At 43.4% G+C, this 27,410-nt stretch overlaps 1 protein-coding gene across 9 annotated transcripts in view; it reads left to right on the top strand.

Moving 5' to 3' along the window:
- Positions 1-27,410, top strand: part of LOC147026140 (bifunctional heparan sulfate N-deacetylase/N-sulfotransferase 2-like) — a 555,697-nt gene that overhangs the window by 353,419 nt on the left and 174,868 nt on the right. For all 9 annotated transcript variants that reach the window (XM_085881257.1, XM_085881255.1, XM_085881258.1 and 6 more), the window contains one exon: positions 27,202-27,387. In XM_085881257.1, the coding sequence (XP_085737383.1) occupies positions 27,202-27,387 (186 nt within the window). The remainder of the gene's footprint in view (positions 1-27,201; positions 27,388-27,410) is intronic.

Below are 27,410 nucleotides of genomic sequence, written 5' to 3'. Positions count from 1 at the left end.
CATAATGCATTGATTTACAACACTATTTAAGCCTACCACAGAAGCTTAAAGCATAGCAAAGATAAGATCTAATTTACACTGCGGAGCCAGTACACGTGTTACAAGCATGAAAAGGACTTATCCCTTATACCATGAGACCATGTATATTCATTTGCTTTTGTTCTGAACATCCCACGCTTCATGGCATTGGAGCTTCATGTTTTGAAAGTGAGTTCGAAAGATCAGAAGAAGCGTACCATGAAGGCTTGGTGAATCGACGTAAAACTTGCTGCTGCCACTCATGGGAAAGCTCTTAAGCCCAGAACACTGGTGCTGCAATGCACACCACATCGCACCGTGACATTCTCCATCCAGGGAGATATGAGCAGATGGAAGAGGCTTTACATCTTTGGTTTTAGTGCTTGAGGAGAAAGATCATTCCCATCTCTGGATTTATGTTGCGAGAAAGAAAAGTGCTGCTAATTTACAACAGCCTGACAACTTCTTCTACATCTCTCTTTTTCTTCTTCTTCGTCTTCTTTTACTTATTCTTTCTAATGGAGTGAAGCATTTATATTTCCATGAAGTTCACAGTGCACAGAAATTCAGTTGTCTGCTTTTGTGACCATGCTTTGGATTGAAATATGTGGATGAGCTAAGTGAAAAACCTGATTGAGCGAGCCTGTGAATGAAGAATGAACTGAACCCAAAATTATATCGGGGAAAAAATCATCATTTATCGATGACAGAAGGCAAAAGTCCTATGTTGCAATGTCAGCCTAATAAACTTTAATGTTCTGTCCTTCCAGTATGTTACACACTGACTATAATCGATTTGTGTGCGTGCATCCACATAATTATTATTATAGATAAAAGGCAAATCTGTTTTTCATTTTAAGACATAATAAAAATGTTTGTGTGTGTATATGAAGTTGCATCCACATTGTTTCTTCATTTAATAACTTTCCCATCTTTAACCTCCGCCATCGAAGATCGGAGGTTACTGTTTTCACCCCTTTCTCTTTGTGTGTTTGTTTGTTTGTGAACAGTATTACGGAAAAACTCTTCGACGAAACTTAGTGCGGGGGTTAGGTCTGGTCCAAGGATCATGCCATTACAATTTGGACTCGGTCCAAAATCCAATATGGCCGCTATGGCGGCCAATTTGAAAAAATATTTGAATTTTTTTTTTTTGCATTTCTACATGTTTTAAGTGATTTCCAACAAAAAACATGCCAACATTAGAATTGCGGCTGATTTTGGAATTTCAGCTGGATATACCCACGTAAAATCAATTTGTCTCAAGGAATCTAGTTATGACGAATGAATTGAGTATGTAAAAGTTAAAAGTAAAAGGGAAAGTTGCAAACTATAACTCTGTGAGAACTGTTGACGTCAAATTGAATGAGTAGGATATCAGGTTCACTTGAGTGACCTTGCAGTATTGGCGGCGGAGGTTTTGCACTCTACCGAGTGCTCCCCCTCTAGTTCCTATTGAGAGCATCTTACCTGGCTTTGCTCTACCTACCTTAAGCAGGCACCAAAGTGCCTTAAGTTAGAGAACGTGAATGATGTTCTCTTTCGTTGTCTTTAACTATTTCAACCATTGGACATGAATGGGTGTGTGAACCTTTTGGATATTTTTGCAGGAATGTAGAATGAAGGGTCTATTATCTCATGCAGTCACAAAGGAGTTTTTCAAAAAGTGCACTGCAGGTTGGCACAAATTAATGACGTTGCATGTTCAGTGGCCTCGTCTCATGACTGGTGACAAAGCTGTAAATCCAACTCTCGGTATCAAGCGAGCATTGATCTACCACCTTGTTGAATATCAACTGTTATTGATGGCTTGTGTTTTCAGTTGGTTTCTGACCTTCGCCACTGAAGGTGGGCAGAGGTTATGTTTTCACCCCTGTCTGTCTGTTTGTCAGACTGTGAACAGGATATCTCAAAAGGTTTTGGACAGATTCGGTCAAAATTTGGTGGACAGATTGAATGTTTGCCAACTCAGAATTGATTTAATTTTGGTGAATATCCAAATCCACATCCAGATCTGAGAATGTATTTAAGTGATTCTTCACCATTGAGAGATAGGGCCAAAAATGACATAAAGCACGACATCTCACAGATTGTGGATGAGTCATGACAAAACGTGGATGATTATTGTCGGTGACAAGAACAAGCTGAATAGATTTTGGTTAAGGTTTGGATTCAGATCTGGCCTATCGGTGGTATACAAAATTTCAACTGTTCAGCCTGGCGGAGGTGCGCTCTACCGAGTGCTGTTCTCGTTCCTTCATAGCGAGCATTTTTCGCCAAATATTCAACATTGATCTCATAGTCGGAGGCAAAATGGGAGATGGGGATGGACTTGCAGAGGGCTCAGGCCTCCTCCTTGGCCATAGCACAGAGAGTGTCTACAAATTCTGGTTGCACCCTTGTTCATGGCAGTAACTGCTGTGCTTTGTTTCAGTGTCTTCTGCTTGATGTTGCATCTCCAGGCTATTCAAATCACAGGTTTCACCAATAAGTAAAGAAACATTCCTGAATATTTTCCTCGATTGTTATATCTCGAAACCACTCGTTATTGTTTCTAACAAACTGAGGATTCACTCCTGAATTCGCCAATATTTAAACACTACTCGTTCACACTAATGCAACCTTCTTGTCGTCATTGATGTCACACGTCGATGATATAGCTGAGTACTTCTGAAGTACTGTACATACATAGTTAAATAATAATTTACAATTGAATGCTTTTCTTCTTTTCTAATCAACCTCTTATGTATTCTCTTAAAACGGGCTTTTTCTTGAGTGAATGATGAAATAGGCTCTTAACTCTAAATTCCTGTAAAAATCCCCAAACGGTTCATAAATCCTTTAAGGGAAGGTCAGAAGAAACAAAAGACATGGGCAGATTGAATTGTTTTGTTTATTATCGATGGAGTTGTGCTTCATTATGTACACAGTAATTTGGAGTTATGATGTCCCTGATTACTTGGTTTTAAATGAGAAAAGTAGTCAGATGTTTGTTTTTGATTTGCTTCCCACTGGTATATGGTCCCATTGACGTGTTCATGCATTTTCATGCTTGATAAAGACCCATTTGTTCCTGATGTTGAGGTTTTTATTGCAAAACCAGTGCTTTGTTGCCAAAATGCATGAATGTGCATGCATTGATGATACAATTTTCAACAAATGTTTTGTAACATAATAATTAAGACCTCAACAATTCTTATCATCTTGAGATGAAAGAAATTGATAGAAAATGGATGTGACTGCCAATGAAGCAGCTTTAACTGGAACGACCACTCGGTGGAGTGTATACCTCCGCCAGGCTGAACAGTTTACGTTTTGTATCCCACTGATAGGCCAGATCTGGATTTGGACCTGAATTGAAATTTAATCGGCTTGTTCTTGTCACCTAACCAACTCATCCATCCATAACTTTATGAGATATCGTGCTTTATACTGTTTTAGCCCCATCACTCAATGGTGAAGAATCACTTAAAAAAATTCCCGGATCCAGATCCGGATTCGGATCTTCACTAAAATCGAATCATTTTGTCCGTGTCACATAACCAAGCTCTCCACCAAATTTCGTCCGAATCCATGCACAACCTTTTGAGATATCCTGTTCACAAACAAACAGACAGGAGTGAAAATATAACCTCCATCCACCTTTGGTGGCAAAGGTAACAATACCTTAAAATCTTAGATGCAATAGAAAATACAAACCCAGTGTTCACAAAGGGAGGGGGGTGGGAGGTCAGAAAAAGGCCAGAAATCAAATTAAACAATACATTAGGCCAGAGTTTAAGTAGGTAAAGGAGCAGATGAGATGAATACCTGTCAATTAGTCATGCGAGTGAAAGTTTGATCTATTTATACCTTCAAGGTGCTGTGTATTTATTGCATATGCACAGAGAGGAAGTCTGTCACTAAATCAGTTATTTGAGCGATCGATGTCTTTTAAGTGTGGTTACCACTTGAGTCTCGGAGCAAGAATATCACAAAGTGACACTCGAGCACACCAGCGGAGCACTGCACAAACAAAAGGTTACTTGCTTCTTCTCACCGATCCCTTTCTTTGTTTTCCCATTTACATACGTACTCACAGTACACAAACATTCACAGAAGCCTCTCCCTTGAGAAATTACTCAGAAATACGAGACAGTTTAAATGTCCAGCCAACACTATAAATTGCTTGTTGACATGAGATGGCTCCATATCCTGCAGCAGCCAGAAATTACGACAAGTTACCCAAACACTCGCAATCTCCCCAGTGCTTTAAACCAAACTTCTACTTTCAAACTTGTTATATTTTTACTTACCCTCCATATTTATAACGCATGTCTCACATGAACAAAGATTATCTATTCCTTTATAATCAGCAATAAGTTCCATTTTGAATCAGATGTATTTATCACTGAATTCCATAAAAAGGTGTAAAAACTGATCCCCTTAACTACAGACCTATCAGCTTACTTCCAATCACCAGCAAGGTCATAAAATCCATCAACGTAGTTGATATTAAATCCTTCCTTTTCTCCAACAACCTCATCTCAGATCACCAATTTGGATTCAGACCAGGTCACTCTACCTTGGACACGCTGCTTCGACTCACCCAACAATCGATGGAGGCCATCAATGTCAGACATGAGATCAGGGCCGTCTCTTTGGGCATACAGTCTGATCCTGAGCTTTCGATACAGTCTGGCATCCTGATTTACTCTCCAAACTCTCTGCCTATGGTAGCCAAAGCCAGCTCCACACATGGCTCACTGACTTCCTCAACCCTCAGAGTCAACGTGTGGCTCTCAACGGAATCCTTTCATCTGTCCTTTGTTAGGCTTAAATCCTGCACACCTGGTTCATATAAAATAACTCTATTATACACTTGAATTAGTCAGTGAGAGTAGATCGTGGAAAATCGCATCACATAATGCATGAAATCACTCCAACCTTTTAATTTGAAAACTATAACACTTACAAAAGTGATGTATGCAGTGATTCGTAGGGATGTATATGAGGCATTCATTTATATGAGTGAGGAAAGTATGGGGAAAAAAACAACATTTTGAGCACTTTATCATTGATAAACAGTTGCGGCCTGTTTCAAGTCAAGGCATTGTTGAGCAGGCTGAACAAAATGCTGAATGAAGATTCCAGCGAGGTATCCCAGGATGTGGACATGCTGATTTTTATATATATATATATATATATATATATATATATATATATATATATATATATATATATATATATATATCCTATCTATCCTAGCATTTATTAAATGTTAGTCTATCCCCGGTGCTTTTCAACACGCCTGTCTCTTTAAACTATCGGTTCGAGAAACCATGATTCCCGTCGCCTGTATTGGTGCTCGTTATTAATTTGGGCCTGGCCCGCACATTTTCTCTCATGCTCTTGCACAATTTCGTGGCTGGGTAGCGTGGCTCCATTGGCAGGGATACCCATCTGCTGAACTCGAACTACGGTACCCGCGGGTCTCTGAGGCTGTCTCCAAGCCTACCTACTCCGTATGAATGTGGGGAATGCCCCTGGCAGTGTCCCCTTTGATGCCCACGTGGCATTTGGTGCTCCGGGTCCCGTTTCCGTGGGCTGCCCATGCCCATTACACTAGCTCGGTCCCCTGGACCTATGGCCCACTCTAGCCAACTACTTCGGTGCCCAGGGGGCCCTCTACTCAGTACGCACATTTCAACAGCCACGCTCCCAGCCGGTCAATAGACTCCTGCACCCTTCAAAAGGTTTCGTGCCTTGGTTCGACACCAACAACAAACAGACATCTGTTTTGGTTCATTTAACTAACCCGCTAACTAACTTTACACTAACCCCGGATTCCCTTGGGTGGGATTCACTCCTCCCCCCAATCATTCTTTCGCACCATGCATTCCACATTCACCCCACTCACACTCAGGCCTGCTGACCCACATTCACTCATTGTATTTCTTTTTAATTCACTCACACTGACGCTCAACTCACTACATCCCCCTAACTAAGCTCGTGCTCCCCGTCATCCCTTATTTTAATGCACATTCCATTTAAATCTATCGCTAAGCTGCATCCCCACTACGCGTTCCATGTCTGTCCATGTCTCCAATCCATTTTAAATTCTCAACTAAAATTCCCACTAACTCATCCCACCGGGCCACATGGAGAACTGCTCATGCCCCATGAGGCTGGCCTAACTAACGCTAAACCCTTCCACTAACTAGTGCTCCTTTGCCCAAGCACGAGGATGTTCGCTACATCCCGGTGGGGAATCATTTACTTGGAGCAAGGCCCTCCAAACCTTGCCTCGCCAGGGCAGCGGTTTGCAATTCGCACGTCCCTTCCGTTTGGGCGATACATGCGAGCGTAACGTCACCCCATCGATCGCATTACACGCTCGCCTCCGAGCCAACCACCATGTGAGCCAGCGTGCTCTATTCACGTGGCCTTCGTGCCGTGCAATCTCCGCCGACGTCACTCGCACACGAACGGCCTTCCGAAGCTTGCCACGCAGGCGGAACTGGCTGTGTCGTCCCCGAGACCTGCTCCATGCGTCACGTCGGCCTCCATGCACATGGTCACATGAGGCCTTGTGCTTTCCAAATTCACACCATTCACTTCGTCGCCATTTTAACCGTCCACGTGATGGTCTCGTTCCAATCACAAGACGTTTCCGCGCGAACTTCCGAATCCGGAGTTGTGTGTGCCTCGGCCGCTCACAAAATACGAAACGGACCTCGCACACAACGTCCCGCAAAGCCAACGCGGTCTCCAAAATCAACCCGTCCGTTACAAGACCCACATCTCCCATATGGGTCGGTTCGTGTCCCAATTCCACACATGCACTCATACAAGCCATGTCATTCGCAGTCTGCACACATTTTAACACACACTCTGGGACATTCAGATCAGGGGCTCGTGTTAGCCCAAAAGATCCCAGGGTTTCTATACCCCCAAGCTCGGCATGTGCTCATTCGCACCATGCACCCGCTCGACCTCGTACGGCCTTACCGGACTCACCTCGTCATGGCCTGCCACGAGGGAGCATACCATCTCCCCTCGTTCCTGTGGGAGGTTAATCTGACCCTCGCATTGGGTCTCGACACATTCCCCAAGCTCAACCCCAATATCCCCTACCAGCTCTACCTGTGTGTGCTCCTCTTTAACCTTATTTAATTCGTCTGTTACTCATTCTGTCTCCCTTTGCGTCTCTGTTAATCCCTCTTTTAATTCCCGCGTTTCTTTTACCATTTCTAAATCCTGTCCGAGTTTATCATTTTCTACTTTAATTAACATGGCGTCGCTCGTTCCCTCGACCTCGCCCGTTTCCACCACGGTCCGACAAACCTCCAAACTCCCCCTTGACTCGGTCGTTCCTCCACATGCAGGCACCATTTTCCAATCCATGGCCTGCATTTCACCTCTCACCTTTGCCAGCTCCGCCTTCATTTCCTCCTGGCCCACCTTCATTTGTGTTTGTAAGTGTATCCCCATACGCTGCATTTCACCTCTCAGTGTTTGCATATTTCCATTCATTTCGTTTTTCATGTTTTGCAGATTCGCATTCGTTCTTTGTAAATCCCCTTTCAGTTGGTTTTGCATGTTTGCCAGTATCTCCACCAACTGGCTTAAGTCAATTGGCACTGGCGGAGCCGATCCGCCACGATCGGGTGTGGATCCGTTAGGGATCGTTTGGTCCTCTGGGAGGGAAATTTGATGTAGGGGGTGCTCATGCACCGCCGCTGCAGCCCCCAATGTTACCTCTGGGTTTGATTGCAGGGGAGGGTCTTCCTGCAAGGTGTCATCCTGAGCCACCGGGTTCTTCTAAGATTAATTCAAGACCCACCTGTACCAGTCCGTCTTGGTCCGCCATGGTCCATGCTGAGAATTAAATAAAATTTTGACTGCTCTTTAATTTGGAGGGAAGGGGGGGTTGCCAAGCACACCCCTGATTCGAATCCCGTAAATTTATCTATGGAGGCGGAGGGGTTCGAATCCCGCTCCAGACACCAAACTGTTGCAGGCCGGGGGTCGGTGGCGAGAACGACTGCGGAGGTGGGGGAGGTTACGCCGTCTCCCACCAGGCACCAGACTCCCCGGAATTGTAGGCCGTCGCTCCAGATAATTCCATGAGCTGGCTGGTCGCTGAACTGACCGTGGACGCCAATATCTCAACCGCGTAGCATAGGGTCTGTTTGTCTAAAACCAATTTACCTGAGTCGCTACGCGATTTAAACTACCGGGGAAGCCACGCCCTCGGAATGCCTGGTCGAACCGGATTTACTCCACCGGCAGCGGTAGATTCACACTACCGACTACCACTTTGCCACCTACCTTTCCGGCTCGTTGCAGTCGAGTTAGGCCTGCCCAGGACGTCCCGGCTATGATAGACCGATTACCGGGGATGAAACCCCGCTTATACTCAGACCCGGACCATGCTCGACCAATGTAAGAAGGGAGGGAAACGGACTGGGAACATTTCTAATAAATTTATTAACAGTAAATAAAGACAAAGGCAAGACTTGCCACGAATATGCAAGCAGGGAAATATTTACAATAAGAAAAAACACTTACTCAGTTCTACTTAAAGACGGGCCCACACGCAGACACACACACAAAAAGAAAAGAAACCCCAGAGTCTTTATTTGACCTTCGCAGCCGTGAAGAGAGAAAAGCTGGGGGTCAGAGTTCGGTTGTACCTGGTCATCGGAGGGAAAGCGTGCTCTGTAATGCGGCACCTGCCAAAGGTCGGCGGTTTGGTCCCAGTCGCACGTCTGGGACTCATGGCTCGTGGCAGAGCTCGCGTGCTGAATAGTCGGGGTCCACAGAACACCTCTCCCCGTAACAGCCACCATGAACAACGAACCAGACTGCTCACAGCCACCATGAACGAAAACTGCCTGACCCAACCACCGTGAAAATTCCTCCTCACTCAGAGAGTCTCGGAGATATATCTCCTCCCACCACGGGGAGGGCTCTTGGCGAAAAACGCCTCGCAGTCCGCAACTCATTGGACAGGGTCCTACGGCCCACCTTTCTGGGGCGGGGCCTTGGCCCCTGCTGGGAAACCCCAACCGCTCTTTCCATGTGGGGTCAAACTTGATGAGTAACAGTATAATGCTGCAACGGTACGTTGGTGGTGCAGCCGGTTGGCGGTGGATCGTGACGGGCCGAGGGGACATGCAGATGACTTGTTGGTTGGTAGATGTAAAGATTTAATAACCTAACTAAAAGAAGTCGCAACGCACGTTTTTGATTGTCCCACGAGACAAAAGGAAAGGGATCTGACTACACATGTACTTAATGGGATAACTGACTTTTGGGACCTGTATGTTGAATGCAAATGGTTTCCAGATCCATTTCAATATAATATATACAATATATATATATATATATATATATATATATATATATATATATATATATATATATATATATATATATATATATATATATATATATATATATATATATATATATATATATATATATATATATATATATATATATATATATATATATATATATATGTATATATATATATATATATATATATATATATATATATATATATATATATATATATATATATATATATATATATATATATATATATATGTATATATATATATATATATATATATATATATATATATATATATATATATATATATATATATATATATATATATATATATATATATATATATATATATATATATATATATATATATAGCGTCGTGAGGAGGATTGATGTAAGGGACACATCGGCCATTTTGGAGTGAATGCCAAAGAGCACTATTTTAACCTTTACCCTATCATCCGAGCCTATCATCATCATATCATTAAAAATATTGCTTGCATCACTCCTCTTTTGTCATAAGAGGCGACCAGGGTTGTGTCAGGAAGGGCATCCGGCGTAAAGCATGTGCCAAATCGCTATGCGGATCATACGGATGATCCGCTGTGGCGACCCCTAACAGGAGCAGCCGAAAGAAGATATATATATATATATATATATATATATATATATATATATATATATATATCTATTTACATATCTATATCTATTTACATATCTATATCTATTTACATATCTATGTCTATTTACATATCTATGTCTATTTACATATCTATATCTATTTACATATCTATGTCTATTTACATATCTATGTCTATTTACATATCTATATCTATTTACATATCTATATCTATTTACATATCTATATCTATTTACATATCTATATCTATTTACATATCTATATCTATTTACATATCTATATCTATTTACATATTTATATCTATTTACATATCTATATCTATTTACATATCTATGTCTATTTACATATCTATGTGTATTTACATATCTATGTCTATTTACATATATATATATATATATATATATATATATATATATACATATATATATATATATATATATTTACATATCTATATATTTATATATCTATATCGATATCGTATATGTATATATATATATATATATATGTGTGTGTGTATATATATATATATATATATATATATATATATATATATATATATATATATATATATATATATATATATATGTTAATATACACGCGCACACGCACACACACGCACACACGCACAGTTGCAAAAGTAAGAGTCCACTTTGGTGATTATGGAAATGTAAGAGTCCATTTTAAGCAAAACCAAGGTTTCACACAAAAAATAAATACCTCTAAAACGGTTCTCTCTTTACATAATATACGATTGTTAATGTTTTCATTATTATTTGATGTACTATACTCTTTGCAGGGCATTGGTGCTGCCAAACCAGTTTCTTGTCAATGGCTACATTGAGTGGTTTGCCATATCCTTCCCAACATTGTTTGTCCATGTTTTATACTTTTAAATGCTGAGCATCAAGCAATATGCCTGGTGTTGGCAAATTAGTTAGGGTGGTGGGCTTGGGATCTGAGGATCCTGAGTTCAAATCCCAATTGACTGTTGAATTAATACCAGGTGAGGTTGACTCTGCCTGTCATCCTTCTGAGGTTGGCAAAATGAGTGCCATCTTGCTGGTATCCTGTGTTGGATTGGTGACCAGTCTTGGATTGTGTTCAATAGCCAAGGAGACTGTTTAGGCAGCACCAATGCTCTACCCAGAGTGTGGTCCCAATGGATCGATGGATCAAGCAATGAAGTAGCACATATATACCATTTTTAAAGTCTTTGGTTTAACTTGGCTAGCGTTTGAACCACTGACCTCCCAGACTCACAGTGGACGCCATAATAATTATGCAACTGAGTTGCATATGTATGCCAGAGTCGGTTGCACAAGATGTTACATGTGAAAACAAAAAATACTCTTCAATTCCAAAGTTCCACACTATTTTCTTTAAACATATATTTTGTGTTGGAAATTACTGGCAAAGTCACCCAGGACAGCATTTTCCTTGCAGGCAGGCTCTTCCTTAGGCAGGCTTTTGCTTCGCTCTTTACCTCATACTTGCTAATACGCTTCTAATTGCAACCATTATGAGACATTGCTACACTGGGAATGGCCTGGGGTGGAGGGTGAACAATATAAGAAACAGCCTGATCAATAAGCAAGCGGGGAATTGATCAGATGATAACATACTTAATCCATGTGCAAGGAGGCATTCTATTGCCAACTGAAGGCTGGCTGCATGGCACACTGCATTGCACAGCTGGTACCGTGTTGATGGACAATGGAAGAGATTGTGTGGGATGGAAAAAGAGATTAATTGAATTGATGTAAGTGATTGATGAGTGACATTTGCAAGAGGACACAGTGGGAACAAAAGAGTGCCGGAGGCAAACAAAAGCACAGAATTGGATTGGGGTGAAACAAAACAAACGCTAAAATGGATAAAAAGAGAGTAATTGATCAATATAAATATTGGGGAAACCAAAATGAGCAAGAAGGGTAAGTGAGCAAACAGAGACGATGGTCAAAGTTGAACTTAAGATGTGATTTAACACAAATGAAGGAGGAATAGGAGACAGTTATTGAACAGCAAGTTATATGAAGGGAAGAGAATCCATGACAAATATGGATTGGTGACATTATCAGACACAATAAGAAGGAACCACACACAACAAACAAATAAAAAGAAGCAAAATATTAATTGTCCCTTCTTTTGACTTTTTCCTCCATCTTCATGTTTGATTTTCCACCTTACTCTGTATTGGCATATCTTCAAGAATTACCTGCTTTTCTTGACATCCTCTCATCTCTTCAAATGGTTTTCTTTTCTTGCTTCTTTATTTTTAGTCTTGCCATTTATTCCATAACCATTAATTTATCTAAGTTTTGCAACAATGTTCCTTATTTCACTTGCCATCAGGATAATCCCCTTGATTTGATGTTTTGCACAACTTTCACCAGCATTTCTGAAATACCTTTTTCCTCATTATGCCTGACTTCTCCTTGGAATGATATACCTCGAGCCTCATGTGCAAAGCTCTGCTGAGACAAATTATTTTAGCGAGTGAAAGTGTCAAGACGCCGAGGAGCTTGTCAGCTCGGATATACGAGACCCCATTTGGAAAGGCGGAGGTGCTGAATGAGATCCAAGTTTGGTGTAAGATCATGCGCAATTACATTTTCTCGAAAGAAAAACAAAGTCTTCTCAATTGCACAATGATGCAATGTTGGTGGGATTGAAGACCTTTAGGGGACAGAAAAAGAATCTGCAAAGTCTGGATATGCCTGTCTTCAGAGAACTATCTCAAAAAGAAAATACACAAGTGTTGGTGGACTGTAAAATCAGCCAACGAAAACCCATTGGCCTCTTATACACCACAAAGAATTGGTGCCAGGGGCCTCTGAGCACAGATTGCCAAAACAATTGCTTTTTCCCTGGTGCAATGTGCGAAAAGTCTGCTCAGTTATCGAGTCGCAAGTTTTTGCCTAAGAAGCTTTTTAAAATGCATGGCTATCCTGTTGGTGATAGTGCCTTTTACAAAATGTGAATCAGCTTGGGAGCTTCACATGAAGGAGCAATGACCTGCATATAATTTAAAAACTTAAGGTGCGAATAATCATGATGTGCTTTCCATCGCATATGGTTCCAAGACACAGTGGGGAAAGGAATTTGCATCAGAAGTTGAATGGCTGGCTGTACAGTATGTGTTTGTCTTGTGCAAACACACGAGCATCCCATGGTGTCTAAGTTGAAGCAAGAATATGCCTTTGGGATGGTAGGTAGTTATTACGCACCCGTTAAACAACACAAGGATTAGGCTTCACAAAGTCAAGCCAGAAAGCATGGAGGAACTTACAAAACATTGGAGCTGCTTTCCCATCAGTTTATACTCCACCAAAAGTTTGTCCAGCTGCCAATGCCACAAGGTTAATTGCCAATTACAAGGTTCCAGTGGACAAAACCACCAGACACCTTGTGCATATACAACTCCACACTGAAATGTCTGCCTGTAAATCCCAAACCACACTATGTGCACCCTTATTTGTGAGGGAGGTAAACAGAGAGCTCTCCCATACCAAGTCCGGTAAAGAATCAGGTACCAATGTCATCTTGCCTGAATTCTTTAAACATTTTGGGGAAACGGGCTGCGCATGGTTGCCAAATTTATTCTCCAACGCATTCGCAACTGGCATTATACCCAATGAATGGAAAAGTGCCAAGGTCATTACCATTTTGAAATCGGAAAAACATGCTGAATACCCTCGAAACTATTGACTGATATCCCTGCTTAGTTTCTGCTATAAACTCTTGTAAAAACTTCTGGAACTGCTAAAGTTATCCCACATGAGCAGGCAGGTGTTAGGCCATGCCATAACTTCTGTGATCAGGTCTTGGCACTAACTCGCCACAAAATAAGATGGATTTCAGCGAAAGGTGAAAACAGCAGCGGCAATAAGCGATCTATCTTCCGCCTGTGATCCCCTTTGGAGGAAAGGTCTGCTTCTCAAACTGGCCAAGACTCTCGAGTTTGGGAGTACTATTTGGCTTGCTGGTAACAAAGCTGAGTGACAGGAAGTTTTGTGTACATCTTGGTGATAATACAAGCCATATGAAAACACTTAAGAATAGCCTTTCACAAGGATCTGTCTGACCGCCAATGCTTTTCAACCTTTACATTACTGATATCCCACCAACAACATCTTGGAAATATATCTATGCAGTTGATATCTCCTTGGTAACTCAAGCGCGAAGACTGAAAGATGCAAGCATGATCCTTGATGATCTCAAGATCATGGAGAAGTACTTCAAGACATGGCGACAAAAACAAATGCCGAGGTTCTGTGGCAAAACCTGACCCATGAAGCGAAGCCAGAATATCTAGGGAAATAGGACTTGATCAGACCCTTAACTGCAGCCAAGAGATGGATAATGCTCAAAAAATATCAAAGTGAGGGTTAACATCATATAGAAACTCGTGGACACCTCTTGAGGCTGTGACACCTGTTCACTTCGGACATCATCACTTGCATTGGCATCCACCATGGTGGAGTATCGCTGTTTTGTCTGGTGCAACAGCCCATACACTACACTTGTAGATGTGCAGCTCAACACGGTAATGAGATTAATCAGTGAATCTATGAAATCAACACTTGTCCTGTGGCTGCCAGTACTCTGCAACATACCTTCACCAAACACCAGGAGGGATATAGTCATATTGAGAGAGTAGTCTAAGATACTGGGTAACCCAAAGCTCTTGATCTTTCAAATTGTCAATCCAACACCGTTGAACCATCTGAAATCGAGGCAGCCTTTCTGATAATATGGAAAAAGGTATCCTCCCTATTTTTTGGATATCCTCCGTTGTACAAAGTCCTTCCTTGGCACACCTGAACTTTAATCCACCTACAAGGCCTTCATCTGCAGCTTGATGGAGTACTGCTCTCCCCTCTGGGCTGTCTCACATCTTGCTCAGCTTGACGCTGTGGAAACTAAGGTCTTAAAGATCATTGGCCTCTCCTGTGATGAAACTGAGTCGATGGGCCGTCTTATCACTTCACCACTGCAGACAGGTCGGTGGTCTCTCTGTCTTCTATGTTCTACCACCTTCTTTCTGGTCTTGCACCCTCTGCCCTGTCTGTATACTATGTCCTTCCTCCCCCCCGCCCCCCCTCCACTCAGGTTTCTGTCGGACTCACGTGGAGTCCACCATCAACGCCCTTTTGGTGAAGCTCTCCAAATCCAGGATCATTGCTCACCTCCACTCATTTGTTCCTCTTTTTTTCCCCACCTGTGAAACCAACTTCCACATCCTCTTCAATCTCATTCTTCTCTCTAGATCTTCCACCACCCTCCCCCACTGCTCTCCCTCTTCACCCATCCCCTGTCTCACCCCACGCCCCTCTCACTCCCCCAATTCCCTCATCCTCCCCCATTGCCCTCTCTGTCCCCTCACCTCTCTTCTCCCCCACACTCTCTCTCTCTCTCTTCCCCCCTCTCTCCCTCTCTCTCTCTCTTCCCCCCTCTCTCCCTCTCTCTCTTCACCTCCCCTACACCCTCTCACCTCCTCTCCCTCCCTCATTGTATGTCTGTGGATCCATTAACAATTTTTAAATGTTTTTTCCCCCACTCCTCCAAGATGGCTCAACAAATTGTTTTGAAATGATCGGCAGGATGATTCATGATGTCAATGCACAAAAAACGAATGGAGCCCTTTTTTCAATTTCCATCCAGGTGGTGAATAATTATTCGCTAATTAACTCAAAATGTAATCAATGTTTGTCTGTCCACATAACTGATATTCTGTCATCTCACGGGATGGTTTGTTGGTGTTTAATTGAAACCTCTTAATGTCATTAATACCCTCTTGCTTGGAAGAACAGAAAAGAAAGGGGGATGGGAGGACACCATTGGGGTTGTGGCACAGAGGGGACAGTCCTGTCATGTCTTTCTTTAGTTCCTTGACAACACTAAGGCCTTTTAAGACCACCTAACACCAAGATCCCCAAGACCCCAGAAACCACTTCAGAGCATTTACACCCCTTTAGGCTCTAAAGGGTTGAAGGGTCCTTCCACTGGACAAAAACTAATGTCCAGTGAAATTTCATCAATTCAGGACCCAATTATTTTTATGGTGAAAATTGAAAATTTTCGTCATTTGTTAGTCTGTCTCGTTTGGTTGTTTGTAAGTTTGTCTGTGATTGCAATAACTCACAAACGCTTTCAGCTATTTTTGTGAAACTTCACCAGAGGATTCTGAAGGACAAATGTGAGGCTATCAATATGTCACTATCTATGTCAAAAGGTCAACATAGAATAAAGGTCAACAAGTTTGTCAGATTTCTCAAATCCTCAATTTTCATCCGATTGGCTTAAAATTTGAAGAGGAGTTGCATATCACGACAATGAGTTCAACAAACAAGTATTTTGACATCAACATAGGCCAAAAAATGGACCTTGGCCGAATTTCTAAAATTGTCAATTTTCATGCGATTGACTTGAAATTTGAAGAGGATTTGCGTGTTTGGTCATTGAATTCAAAAAACAAGAATTATTTTTTATGGTCAAATTTATTTTATGGATTAGGCAAGTATGCTATGCATGACATCTTTCTTCTTGCGAAAATCAAAGATTTTTCAAGTACGCTGGTTGGTCTTGTGCTTCTTACGGATATGTCTGTTTGGCATGACAAAGATTGAAAATTTTCATCATATTCCAGTCTGTCCTGTTTGTACGTATGTGTGTATGTATGTATGTATGTATATGTACACTACCAGTCGAGAGTTTTAGAACACCCCCATTTTTCCAGTTTTTTTCTGAAATTTAAGCAGTTTAATGTTTCAATGTACTCTGAAATTAAAGCATAGAACAAATAAGCAATTGCAGATAAAAAAGAAATCATGGAATAGTTTTGTTGAACAAAATTCAATCTAAAATTTTGACTCGTCAAAGTAGCCAACTTTTGCAGATATAACAGCTGAACATGGGAGGTCCATCTAAAAAAGTAACTGGACTGACTTCACAGAAATTTTATTCCAAAAAATATATTGAAATCACAGCTTGTCCCCTTCAAAATAGTTTCCCTACAGTCTCACACACTTGTCCATCCTCTTCTTCCATACTTCGATGCACCCCCAGAAGGCTTCTTCTGGAATCCTCCGGAGCTCCATAGTCATTGCCCTTTTGATGGCCTCCACATCAGCAAATCGGGTCCCCTTGATCACCCCCTTTGAGCTTGGAGAATAGGAAAAAAAACACAAGGGGGCAAGTCTGGCGAATATGGGGGTTTCTCCAGAGTTGACACCTTCCTCTCCACCAGAAACTGTTGGATGCTTACGGCACTGTGGGCAGGGGCATTGTCATGGTGGAGCACCCAGGTGTTGTTCTCCAAGAGATCCCTCCTCTTGTCCCAGACTGATCTCATGAGGAGCCGGAGGATCTCCTTGTACACGTATTGATTCACTGTTTGACCCTGTGGTAGAAACTCGAAGTGCACGATGCCCTTGATGTCAAAAAATGCGATGGGCATCACCTTGACCTTCGACATCCTTGCTTTCTTTGGTCTTGGTGATGCCGGACTTTTCCACTGACGACTCTGCTGTTTGGTCTTGGGATCGTATTCGAATATCCACGCTTCATCACCAGGAAAGAATCTCCCGAGCAGGTTTGGATCTTTCTCGAGGCGCTCGATCATGTCTTGACAGACAGTGACTCTTTGCTGTTTCTGGTCCTCGGACAACAGCTTGGGGACCATCTTTGCGCACACTTTGCGCATTTCTACATTTTCAGTGATGATGCTCCAGACAGTGTCCTTGTTGATGGAAAGTTCTTCAGCAATCATCTGCACCATGAGTTGACGATTTGCACACACCATCTGCTTCAGACACTCAATGTTGTCCGCCATTCTGCTCATTGAAGGTCTTCCAGACCGTGGATTGTCTTCAACCTCCTCCCATCCTTCTTTGAACAGGTCAGGTCAGGTATGGGAGCATGCACAATGAGCAGCGCGTCACTGCGTCCACTTTCCACCAGGACTCCAGGGGCCTCTGTCTGGCCATCCCCCAGGCAGATGCCTGGCCCTTCCCCATCTCCTTGAGAAGCCGATCAACCTGCTGCAACCACGAGTGATGTGGTCGGCCCATTGGCCTCCTTCACTCATGAGACTCCCTCGCTGAGAGATAATCTGGTGAGCTGGATCAGCATCAGGAAAACGAGCCATATGTCCATACAGCTGCAGCTGACACTCACGGGCTGTACAGGTAACAAATCTCATTTGAGTCTCTCTCAGCAACCGCTCATTGGATACAAGGTCCGAGCAGCAACATCCAAGGATTTCCCGAAGAGACCTGGTACCAAAGGAATTTAGTCTCAATCTCAAATCCCTGGTCAGAGGCCAAGTCTCACATCCATAGAGTAAGACTGGAAGCACCAAGGACCTGAAGACTCGGACTTTCGTCCTCTCGCACAGGTACCGGCAGCGCTACACCCCATTATCCAGTGAATTCATGACTCCCCAGGCCCGAAACAGACATTTATTGACCTCTGACTCACAGCCAGCAGAGACATGAATATCACTGCCAAGGTAAGTGAATCTCTCCATGACCTCAACATCCTCACCACAAACAGGCACAGACAGCACAGCAGCATCCAAGATGTCATTGAAAGCCTGGATTTTAGATTTGACCCAGGAAACCCGTAATCCCAGCGGCTCCGACTCCTCATTCAGCACCTCGAGGGCCCCCAAAAAGACATCTAAAGTCTCCACAAAGGTGACTGCATCATCTGCGAAATCAAGGTCCGAGATTTTGACATTCCCAAACAATGCACCGCAGCTTGATGTCTTCGACATCCTCCCGAGAATCCAGTCCATACAAGTACTGAAAAGTGTGGGAGCCAGTACACACGCCTGATGAACTCCAGTAACAACTGGAAATATGTCAGAGATGGTACCACCACATCTCACAGCATTATCCAGACCAGAGTAGAGTTCACACATCAGATTGATCAGTTTTGGTGGCACCCTATGAAGACTAAGAATCCTCCAGAGGACATCCCGATAAACTGAATCAAATGCTTTACAGAGATCAACATAAGCTGCAAGCAGCCCCTGCTGAAACTCTCGTCTGCGTTCGGTGAGGACCCGAAGTGCAAGAATACGGTCAATCGTTGACCTCTTTGGTGTAAAGCCTGACTGCTCTGGGCACTGGTGCTCAAGCAGATGGTGGAGAACCCTATCAAGAATTATCTGAGCAAAGACCTTGCCCGGCACTGAGAGCAGCGTCACCCCTCGGTAGTTGTTGCAGTCTTGGTGATCACCCTTCCCTTTCCAGAGAGGGACAACAAGGCCCCTCTTCCAGTCAGTTGGGATGATGCCTGTGTTCCAAGCAGAGCACAGAACTGCATGCAACGACACAAGTACAGCATTTCCACCAGCCTTGAGAAGTTCAGCATGGGTGCCACAGATCCCAGGAGCTTCACCCCATTTCAACCGGTTCACTGTCGGCTGTGTTTCCACAAATGAAGGTGGATCACAGTTGATTGGAGGGTCAGCAATGGAGATAGTCACACCCCTGACATCCAACTCATCAGCTGATGGATCAGCCTGGTGTAGCCGCGCAAAGTAACCAGCCCAGCGGGCCTTCACTTCGGACTCCTCCGTCAAGAGCCTACCACTCTCTGCTCTAACTGCAGTACACCGAGGGATGGGTTTGGATGAACGCAATGTGCGAATTCCCCTGTAAGCAGGACGAGAATCACCTGTCCACAGGTGATGCTCTACTCCCTCACAGATTCCTCACACATAGGCCTCCTTGTCCACCTTTAGCGCACGTACAGTTTTACGCCTCAGCTCCTTGAACAGCTCAGCTGTGTCATTCAGCCTGACCTTGTGACTCTGGTCAATGGTATCCAGTGTCCCTTGAGAGACAAAATTCTTCTTCACCTTACGGTGAGTTCCAAGACATCCACCAGCAACATCAAGGATGGTAGCCTTGAAGGAACTCCACAACTCTTCAGGACCTCCCAAAGCACCCAGACCCCCAAATCTCCACTCAGCCTGTTTGCAAAATCCTCAGCTATCCTCTCATCCTTGAGCTTGCCAACATCAAGCCTAGGCTGGGATGGTACCATTCTCCTGGATTTAAGGTGCAACTTAAGGGTTGCTACAACAAGCCAGTGGTCGGTATTGAGGAACTGAGTACTCCGGTAGACCCTGCAGTTCTGTGTCATCCTCCAGCGACCATCAACGAGCACATGGTCATCTCTTTTGCTGCACCGCCAGCGTTGGAATACCAAGTCCAGCGATGAGCTTGTGGGCGCTGAAACCATGAACCAGCCACCCTAATTCCATGACTTCTTGCAAAGTCAAGGAACTTAGTGCTATTCTGGTTCACAGTTCCTGACCCATGGGGACCAACACACACCTCATAACCATCCCTATCAGTTCCAGTCGATGCATTGAACTCCCCCAAGACTAGAAGTGTATCTCGTCTGGGGCACTGATCAACCACAGACTCGAGCGTGGCGCAGAATGCATCCTTCACGGTGAGATCACTCGCCTCAGTCGGAGCATAAACAGAAACCAAGGAAATGACACCGAAGGAGTGACGTCAATCCTTCGTCTCATAATACGCTCGTTGACCATTGTTACCTCAAGTATTATTGGAGTCAGTTTAGTGGATACAGCAACTTATTGGGCATGGTAACCATCAGAGCGACCAGACCAATAGTAGGTGTAACCACCCACCACGATGTCGCCGCAATCTGGTCTCCAAACATCAGAGAGTGCTGCAATACCGATGTCGAAACGCTTGAACTCAGATAATAACAGAGACAGGTGATCATCCTCTCTTGGGGATAGGACATTCCAGGCACCCACCCGAAGGGACCGCCTCAGGTTAACCTGAGGAGACCGCAATCTGGTGGACGACAGCTCAGCACCACTCCGACACACTCTCCCACAATCTGACCCGGTAATGGTACCCCATGGTTTCCCTCCTATCATCAAAGATTGGGGGTCCCGAAGGCTTTGCCCCAATCCCGTCATCCGGTGAGCTGCCCTGCGAAGGGAAGCTGCACAGGAGGTACTCCCACGGAGTGGGTTTTCAGATTTCTTTGCGTTTTTGTGTTTTGCAGAGTGAAGGGTTTTACGGTGGCCGGAGTGCAAATCCTGCCACCAACCTCCTAATGAGAAGTAACCCAACTGCAGGAGGATGTCCGCAGACACAGTTGGGCACTAGATATGGATGGCCGTTGGCTCACAATGAGCTCCTCCGCCCTTTGACAGGTTTTGTTTTTAATCCTGCTGGGTGTCCATATCCAAACACCCTCCTCACCAGAAAACCTGGTGGGGGAGACGGTTTAGTCGCTGACAACCCGACCATGGAACAGGTAAGTACAGGTTTACATGATACCTGCAGCAAGTCACAGATCTGATCTGGCCTGACCTGACAATAAACCTCTTTGAACCTCTTGTGCCATTTAAATGCACGTGTATGTGACATCGTTTCTTCCCCGTAGACTTGCTGCAGAATTGCGAAGGATTTGGAAGGTGTTTTGCCAAGCTTGGCAAGAAACTTCAGATTGGCTCTCTGCTCACGACTCACAGCGCAATGGCTCAGTCTCGATAACGTGTAAAGCACGAGCTGTAAAAAAAAATCACACAATGAGCACAGTTAACCATCAACAATCGTATATATTGCTGGAATGTTGTGAAAGACTGTGACACAACCCGTTAATTTTTGTTTTGTAAGTGGAACAAACAACAGGCTCAGTCCTCTTACTTTTTAGATTGACCTCGTACTCATGGCATTCTTTCTGCACTGGAAAGCAAATATTGTTCGGAAAGTTTTTCCCAACACTGTTGCAGAAGTTCCCACAAATGTGTTGCGCTTTGTAGGTTGCTTTGCTTTCATCTGTCCAGTTCATCCCAAACCAGCTCGATGGGGTTTAAGTCTGGAGACTGTGCTGTCCATTCCATGATTTGAAGCCTAATGTCTTGTTCTTTTCTTCCAAGGTAGTTCTGACATGGCCTGGAGGTATGTTTTGGGTCATTATCTTGCTGTAGGATGAACCCCTGACCAACTAGGCATAGACCAGACGGTATTGCATGATGCTGCAAAATGCTATAGTAGCCCTTTTGGTTCAGGGTGCCAGTCACTCTGTGCATGTCGCCGACTCTGGATCCAGCAAAAGAGCCCCAGATCATCACGTTTCCTCATCCATGTTTGACAGTTGGTGTCACACACTGAGGAACCATCCTTACGCCTACTCGACAGCGTACAAAAACCCGGCGTGATGAACCGAAGATTTCAAATTTTGATTCCTCGGTCCATAAGACCTTCTTACAGTTTTCAGTTGTCCACTGGCGGTGCTTCATGGCCCAGGTAAGCCTCTTTTTCACATTTTGCCATCTTAGCAATGGCTTTCTTACTGCCACTCCACCTGTCAAACCTGCAGCTCGAAGACTTCTCTTCACATTTGAAACTGAGACTTCCTTACTTCGACCAGTGTTCAGCTGTGCTTGAAGCTGCTGTCCTGTGAGCAACCTATTACGTAACCTGTTGACTCTCAGAAACTTGTCTTCTGATTGTGTTGTGGCTTTGGGTCTGCCAGACCTCTTCCTGTCAGAGTTTCCTCCATTTTCCAAGTGCCTTTTGATGGTGTAGGCAACTTTACTCACTGACACCTTGGCTTCTTTGCAATTCCTCCAAAGTAAAGATCGACACTTTTAAGGGTTATAATGGTCTGTCTGTCTTCCTTTGTTAATCATCTTTATCTCACCATTATTATAGTAATATACTACTTTCTGCAGTGCAACATTGTCCAAATAATGCTTCAGACGGTGTAGCAACACAGTCTGTTCCAACACAGCTTTTATACAGACAGAGGGTTTGTAACTAATCAACAAAAATTGGGACACCTGTAGGAGTTTTTTGCATCAACTTTCAAGGCTTAATTTACTTCCATTGCTGCAGAACAGCTGCAGTTGCTAACCCATTACTTTATCCCTGAAAAGGCCCTTTCTTAACAAGTCTGAAATTTACATTATTTGTCAGTTTTTGGTAACCTAAGCAATTTTTTTAACCTCTGGCAGTTTAGTGCTCAGCTATGTACCATTTCAGGTTATTCACTGGACTTGAACTGCTTAAATTTCAGTAAAAACTGAAAAATGAGGGTGTTCTAAAACTCCTGACTGGTTGTGTGCACCACCACCCCCACATACATCACATAATTTTTGAATGGCCCTAAGCACCCACCGTAAACGGGAGATGGCAAAACATATAAAGGCACAAATGTACGGACAGTCATCACACTTCTCATTATCTAATAGATACAAGTATAAAAGCCTGTAAAAATGATGGGTTGGAGTTATTTTATTCTAAATATTCAAGGAGATTGGAATCTATGATGTTTCTTCAACAAGAAGAAGCATTATTTTGAAACACCACATGCAGTGAATTTCACCTCCCTACGCCTTGTATTTAAAAATACGCTTCTGTACACTGCCCTTGAGGCTCGGTTTGCAAGTCACCATCTACAATTCCAATTGAATAGATGTAATTTTATATTAAAAAAATTTGTACATACTTTTGAGGCTCGTATGAGAGCGAACAACAGATTATATAACAAGGGTTGCAGGAGATGACAGGGAGGAGAGGGAAGGAAAAAAACAGTGGAGAACAGAGACATTGGGAGATCTGTGGAAGGGAGAGAGATGGCATGGGGTACACAGGGTAAACAAGATGGACACCACAGGGACTTTCAGGAAGGAAACCAGGGAATTTGAAGGAGGTGGGTTTGGGGTGGATTAACGGGGGTAGAAAAGATCGTGCTTTTGGATGAGGGAAGATGAGAGATGATGGTGAACAGCTGCTTTGAAGACCGCTAGGGAAGAGTGGGATTGAGGAGAGTGTGGGTGTTTGTTCCAAAGGCAGGGAAAAAGAGAAATGAAAGAGTGAAGGTGAGCAGCAATTCATGATTTTGGTAGTTTTACCTGAAAGGGTTGCTGACCGACCTTGAGTGCAGAAATATGGTGGGGACATGTGGCAGACAGAGCAGGGGGGCAGACCAGAGAGGAGACGGAAGAAGACAGACCACCGACCTGCCTATGGTGGGAGAGTGAGACGACCAAAGACTCAGCCTCATCGCGGAAGATACCAATGATCTTAAATGACTTGGTTTCCACAGCGTGAAGCTGAGAAAGGTGAGAGTCAGGAGCACCAGCCCAGAGGGGAGATCAGTACTCCACCAGGCTACAGATGAAAGCTTTGTCCATGGACAGGAGTTCAGGTGTGCCAAGGAAGGACTTTGCATGACGGAGGATGCCTAATCGGCAACTGCCTTTGGAGGCCAGCTTGGAGATGTGGCTTTACCAGGAAAGATCATGGCACATAGTGAGAACCAGAAGCTTGATTGAAGACTTCTTACAGAGGATTGTTGAGAAAGTAGATGGGGATGGGGGGGGGGTAGTTTCCAGATGGTCCTTTTGGAAAGACATTGAGAGGGTGTAAGATTTGTCAGGATTGAAAGACATGTTCCACGTGTTGGACCAGTTTGTGATTTTATCCAGATCTGCAGAGAGAGAAGAAGCTGCAGCTTGCCGGTCTAAGGGATGCCAGATGGTACGACAGAGGTTGGAGTCATCAGCAAAGAGAAAAAGATGATTTTCCAGAGAGTCAGAAAAAGAACAGGGCCCAGAATTCTGCCTTGAGGAACTCCAGCCTGGACAGGAAGAGGTGATGAGAGAAGAAAGATTTCGAAGCAAACACAGTTTAGGCATTCAGCCTTTTCAAATGCAGTGTCAGCTGTGCAGCCATTTGAGGTAAGGAAGGGGATCGAGAGGGGACATACACCAGAAACAGACTTGACTAGAAGGGCACTTGGTTGAGCGTATACCTCCACCCCGTAATGCCTGATCCACGAGAACATATCTGGCCCATTACATTTTTGAAATATCATGCTATGTATCGTTTTGGAGTCCTATCTCTCAATCGTGAAGAATCACTTAAAAAATTCCAGTCGTCGGATCTGGATCTGGCTCTTAATCAAAAGAGTATATGGAGTCATCAGCAAAGAGGCAAAGAGATGAACAGGATTTTCCAGAGAGTCGGAGAGATCGTTGATGAAAACCAGAAAAAGAACAGGGCCCAGAATGCTGCCTTGAGGAACTCCAGCCTGGACAGGAAGAGGGGATGAAAGAACTCCATTTAGGGCCACACGTTGACTGCGACAGGAGAGGAAGTCTGTGAGCCATGAGTGGGGATGGCCTTGGATACAATGCAGGACCATTTTTCTAGCGGACTACCACTGTGACCACTTAGTTCGCTAAGGAATCAACCTTATGACACAGGAGTAGAGTGTTGAGAGTAAAGTAAACCAACCTTGAGTAAAGTGGAGCACTCGAGAGGAAACAAAGCAGGAGTCAAGGGCATTCTACCAAACTTGAAATTTTGCATTTTAATGAATACACATCAAAAACTCAACGTATTTGGAGGACGATGCCAAGTATATCGAACACAGTTGAAATACAAGTTGCAATGCAGGATAACACAACACAAGCAATGGAGAAAAACAATCATATCTGAGAATGAAGCATAAATGTTATCACATTATAACCTGTCGATAAAAATCAAGTTCAGTTTGCTGAAACAAAACCCACACAAAAGGCGCAATGTTTGACAAGATAGAAGTTTGGAAATAGGACAAGGTTGTTTGCTTGGGAGAAAACTTAAATGCTCAAGAACTCATTGTTCTTCCTGAACAGCTAGAGAGTGAGGGTCTTCAAAAAACTTAAGGGTCTTAAATGGTTTTCAGAGTCAAGGATTTTATGGGTCTTAAAGTGTGTTTGGGATCTTAATGTGTCTTTGGGGTATTCGGGGTTTTAAAGGGTCTTAATGGTGTTTGGAGAATTCAATGGTCTTGAGGGTCTTCGGCGCCTTCAGGATCTTAAGAGGTCTTATCTCCCAAACATGTAAAAGTCTTCTCTCAAGCATGTAATGTAATCTCTGAAGCATGTGAAAAGCATTTATGGTTGTGGAGGTGGGGCATCTTAGGGGTCCCCGGGGGTCTTTAAAGGCTGAGGTTCTGGATAAAAAATACCCTTCTTTGGACAATCCCCGGGTCGGACACAGCAAGCAGAGTTTTCTGTTGATGAATCAAATGGCATTCAGGTCTACCTTACACTAACAGGTGCTAACAGCACAGGTGTCATTTAGGAACTGTGGACAGTGGGACGCACATAGTGATAAGGTTCAAGCTCATTCAACAACATGGACAGTGCTCCGAGAATCGAGGTCCTTGCAACAGATAGTAAGAAGAATGTGATTGTGAATAGTACAGAGGGAAGCGCTCATTTGCAGAATGTGAGGACATACACAAGTCTCCTGTATACAACCACCACTCAATTTCACCTCTCCAACATCAATCAGCAGCAAATCAGTCTCAAAATTTCTCTCTGTCTCTGTCTCTGTCCTGCCACAAGTAGATGTCATTCCTTAAATTTGTACAAAATTCCTGCGCTCAATCACAGTGCTTCCATTATGCTGTCCATATAAGTCCTTAAAACAAAAAGGACAGATGAAAAGGTAGCTTAGACACCCAGGGCAGTATCTTGGTATACTTAGGATAAACTCTGTTATCACTCTTCATAATGCAACACCGAACCAATAACCTACAGTGTACCCCACTATACAATCACCATGTGCTTCGCTCATGCTATACGGTCTTAATACTGAATCTTTCTTGAAGACCATAAACCTCCTGTGAACAGAATTGGGCCAAAACTTTAGTCGTTTCATTTCCCACTGCAACATGAAAGGTAACCGTGTGTCTGTCACTACCACAAGTGGTTTGCAATGTGGCAAAACACGACAACTCCCATGATCATTAACATATTGCATGAATTGTAATATCAAAATTCCTTACTTTGTTATCAATTTTCGTTGTCATTATCTTAAAACATCTTTGTGTACCGGCAGGTGTATGTTTATCTTACGACGCTTACAAGACAATAAAATCATTTAAATTACGTTTTTATCAAAAGCAACGAAAAGGTTTTTGTTTGAAAAGCTGCAGTTGCAGGACTGTCTTATTTCTCATCCCAATCGCTCAACCTGTTCAATCAGAAAAGACAATTTTTCTTTTTGTTATTTCTGGTTGTAGAGACTGTTTGTGTGGTTACTCACTCAGTATTTTATCTCATTATATGATGTTTTGCTTATGAAAGGTAATGTCTATACTATGCTCTTCATTATGATGCATTTGTTTTGAACAGGACCATGGCATACCGACAGACACGGGCTACGCGGTCTCACCCCACCACTCGGGAACCTACCCAGTCCATCCTCCACTGTACCAGGCCTGGCGCCGCGTCTGGGACATCAGGGTCACCAGCACTGAGGAGTATCCACATCTACGGCCAGCACGTCACCGCCGTGGCTTCATACACAAAGGCATCATGGTGAGCGAAGAAAGAGCAAGGAA

This window comes from Eptatretus burgeri, chromosome 5 (assembly GCF_056783735.1).
Source record: "Eptatretus burgeri isolate ZD-2024b chromosome 5, Ebu_testis_v1, whole genome shotgun sequence".
Classification (NCBI taxonomy): Eukaryota; Metazoa; Chordata; class Myxini; order Myxiniformes; family Myxinidae; genus Eptatretus; species Eptatretus burgeri.
Note: the sequence above shows the minus strand (reverse complement) of the source record. Positions and strands in the feature narration are given on the sequence as shown.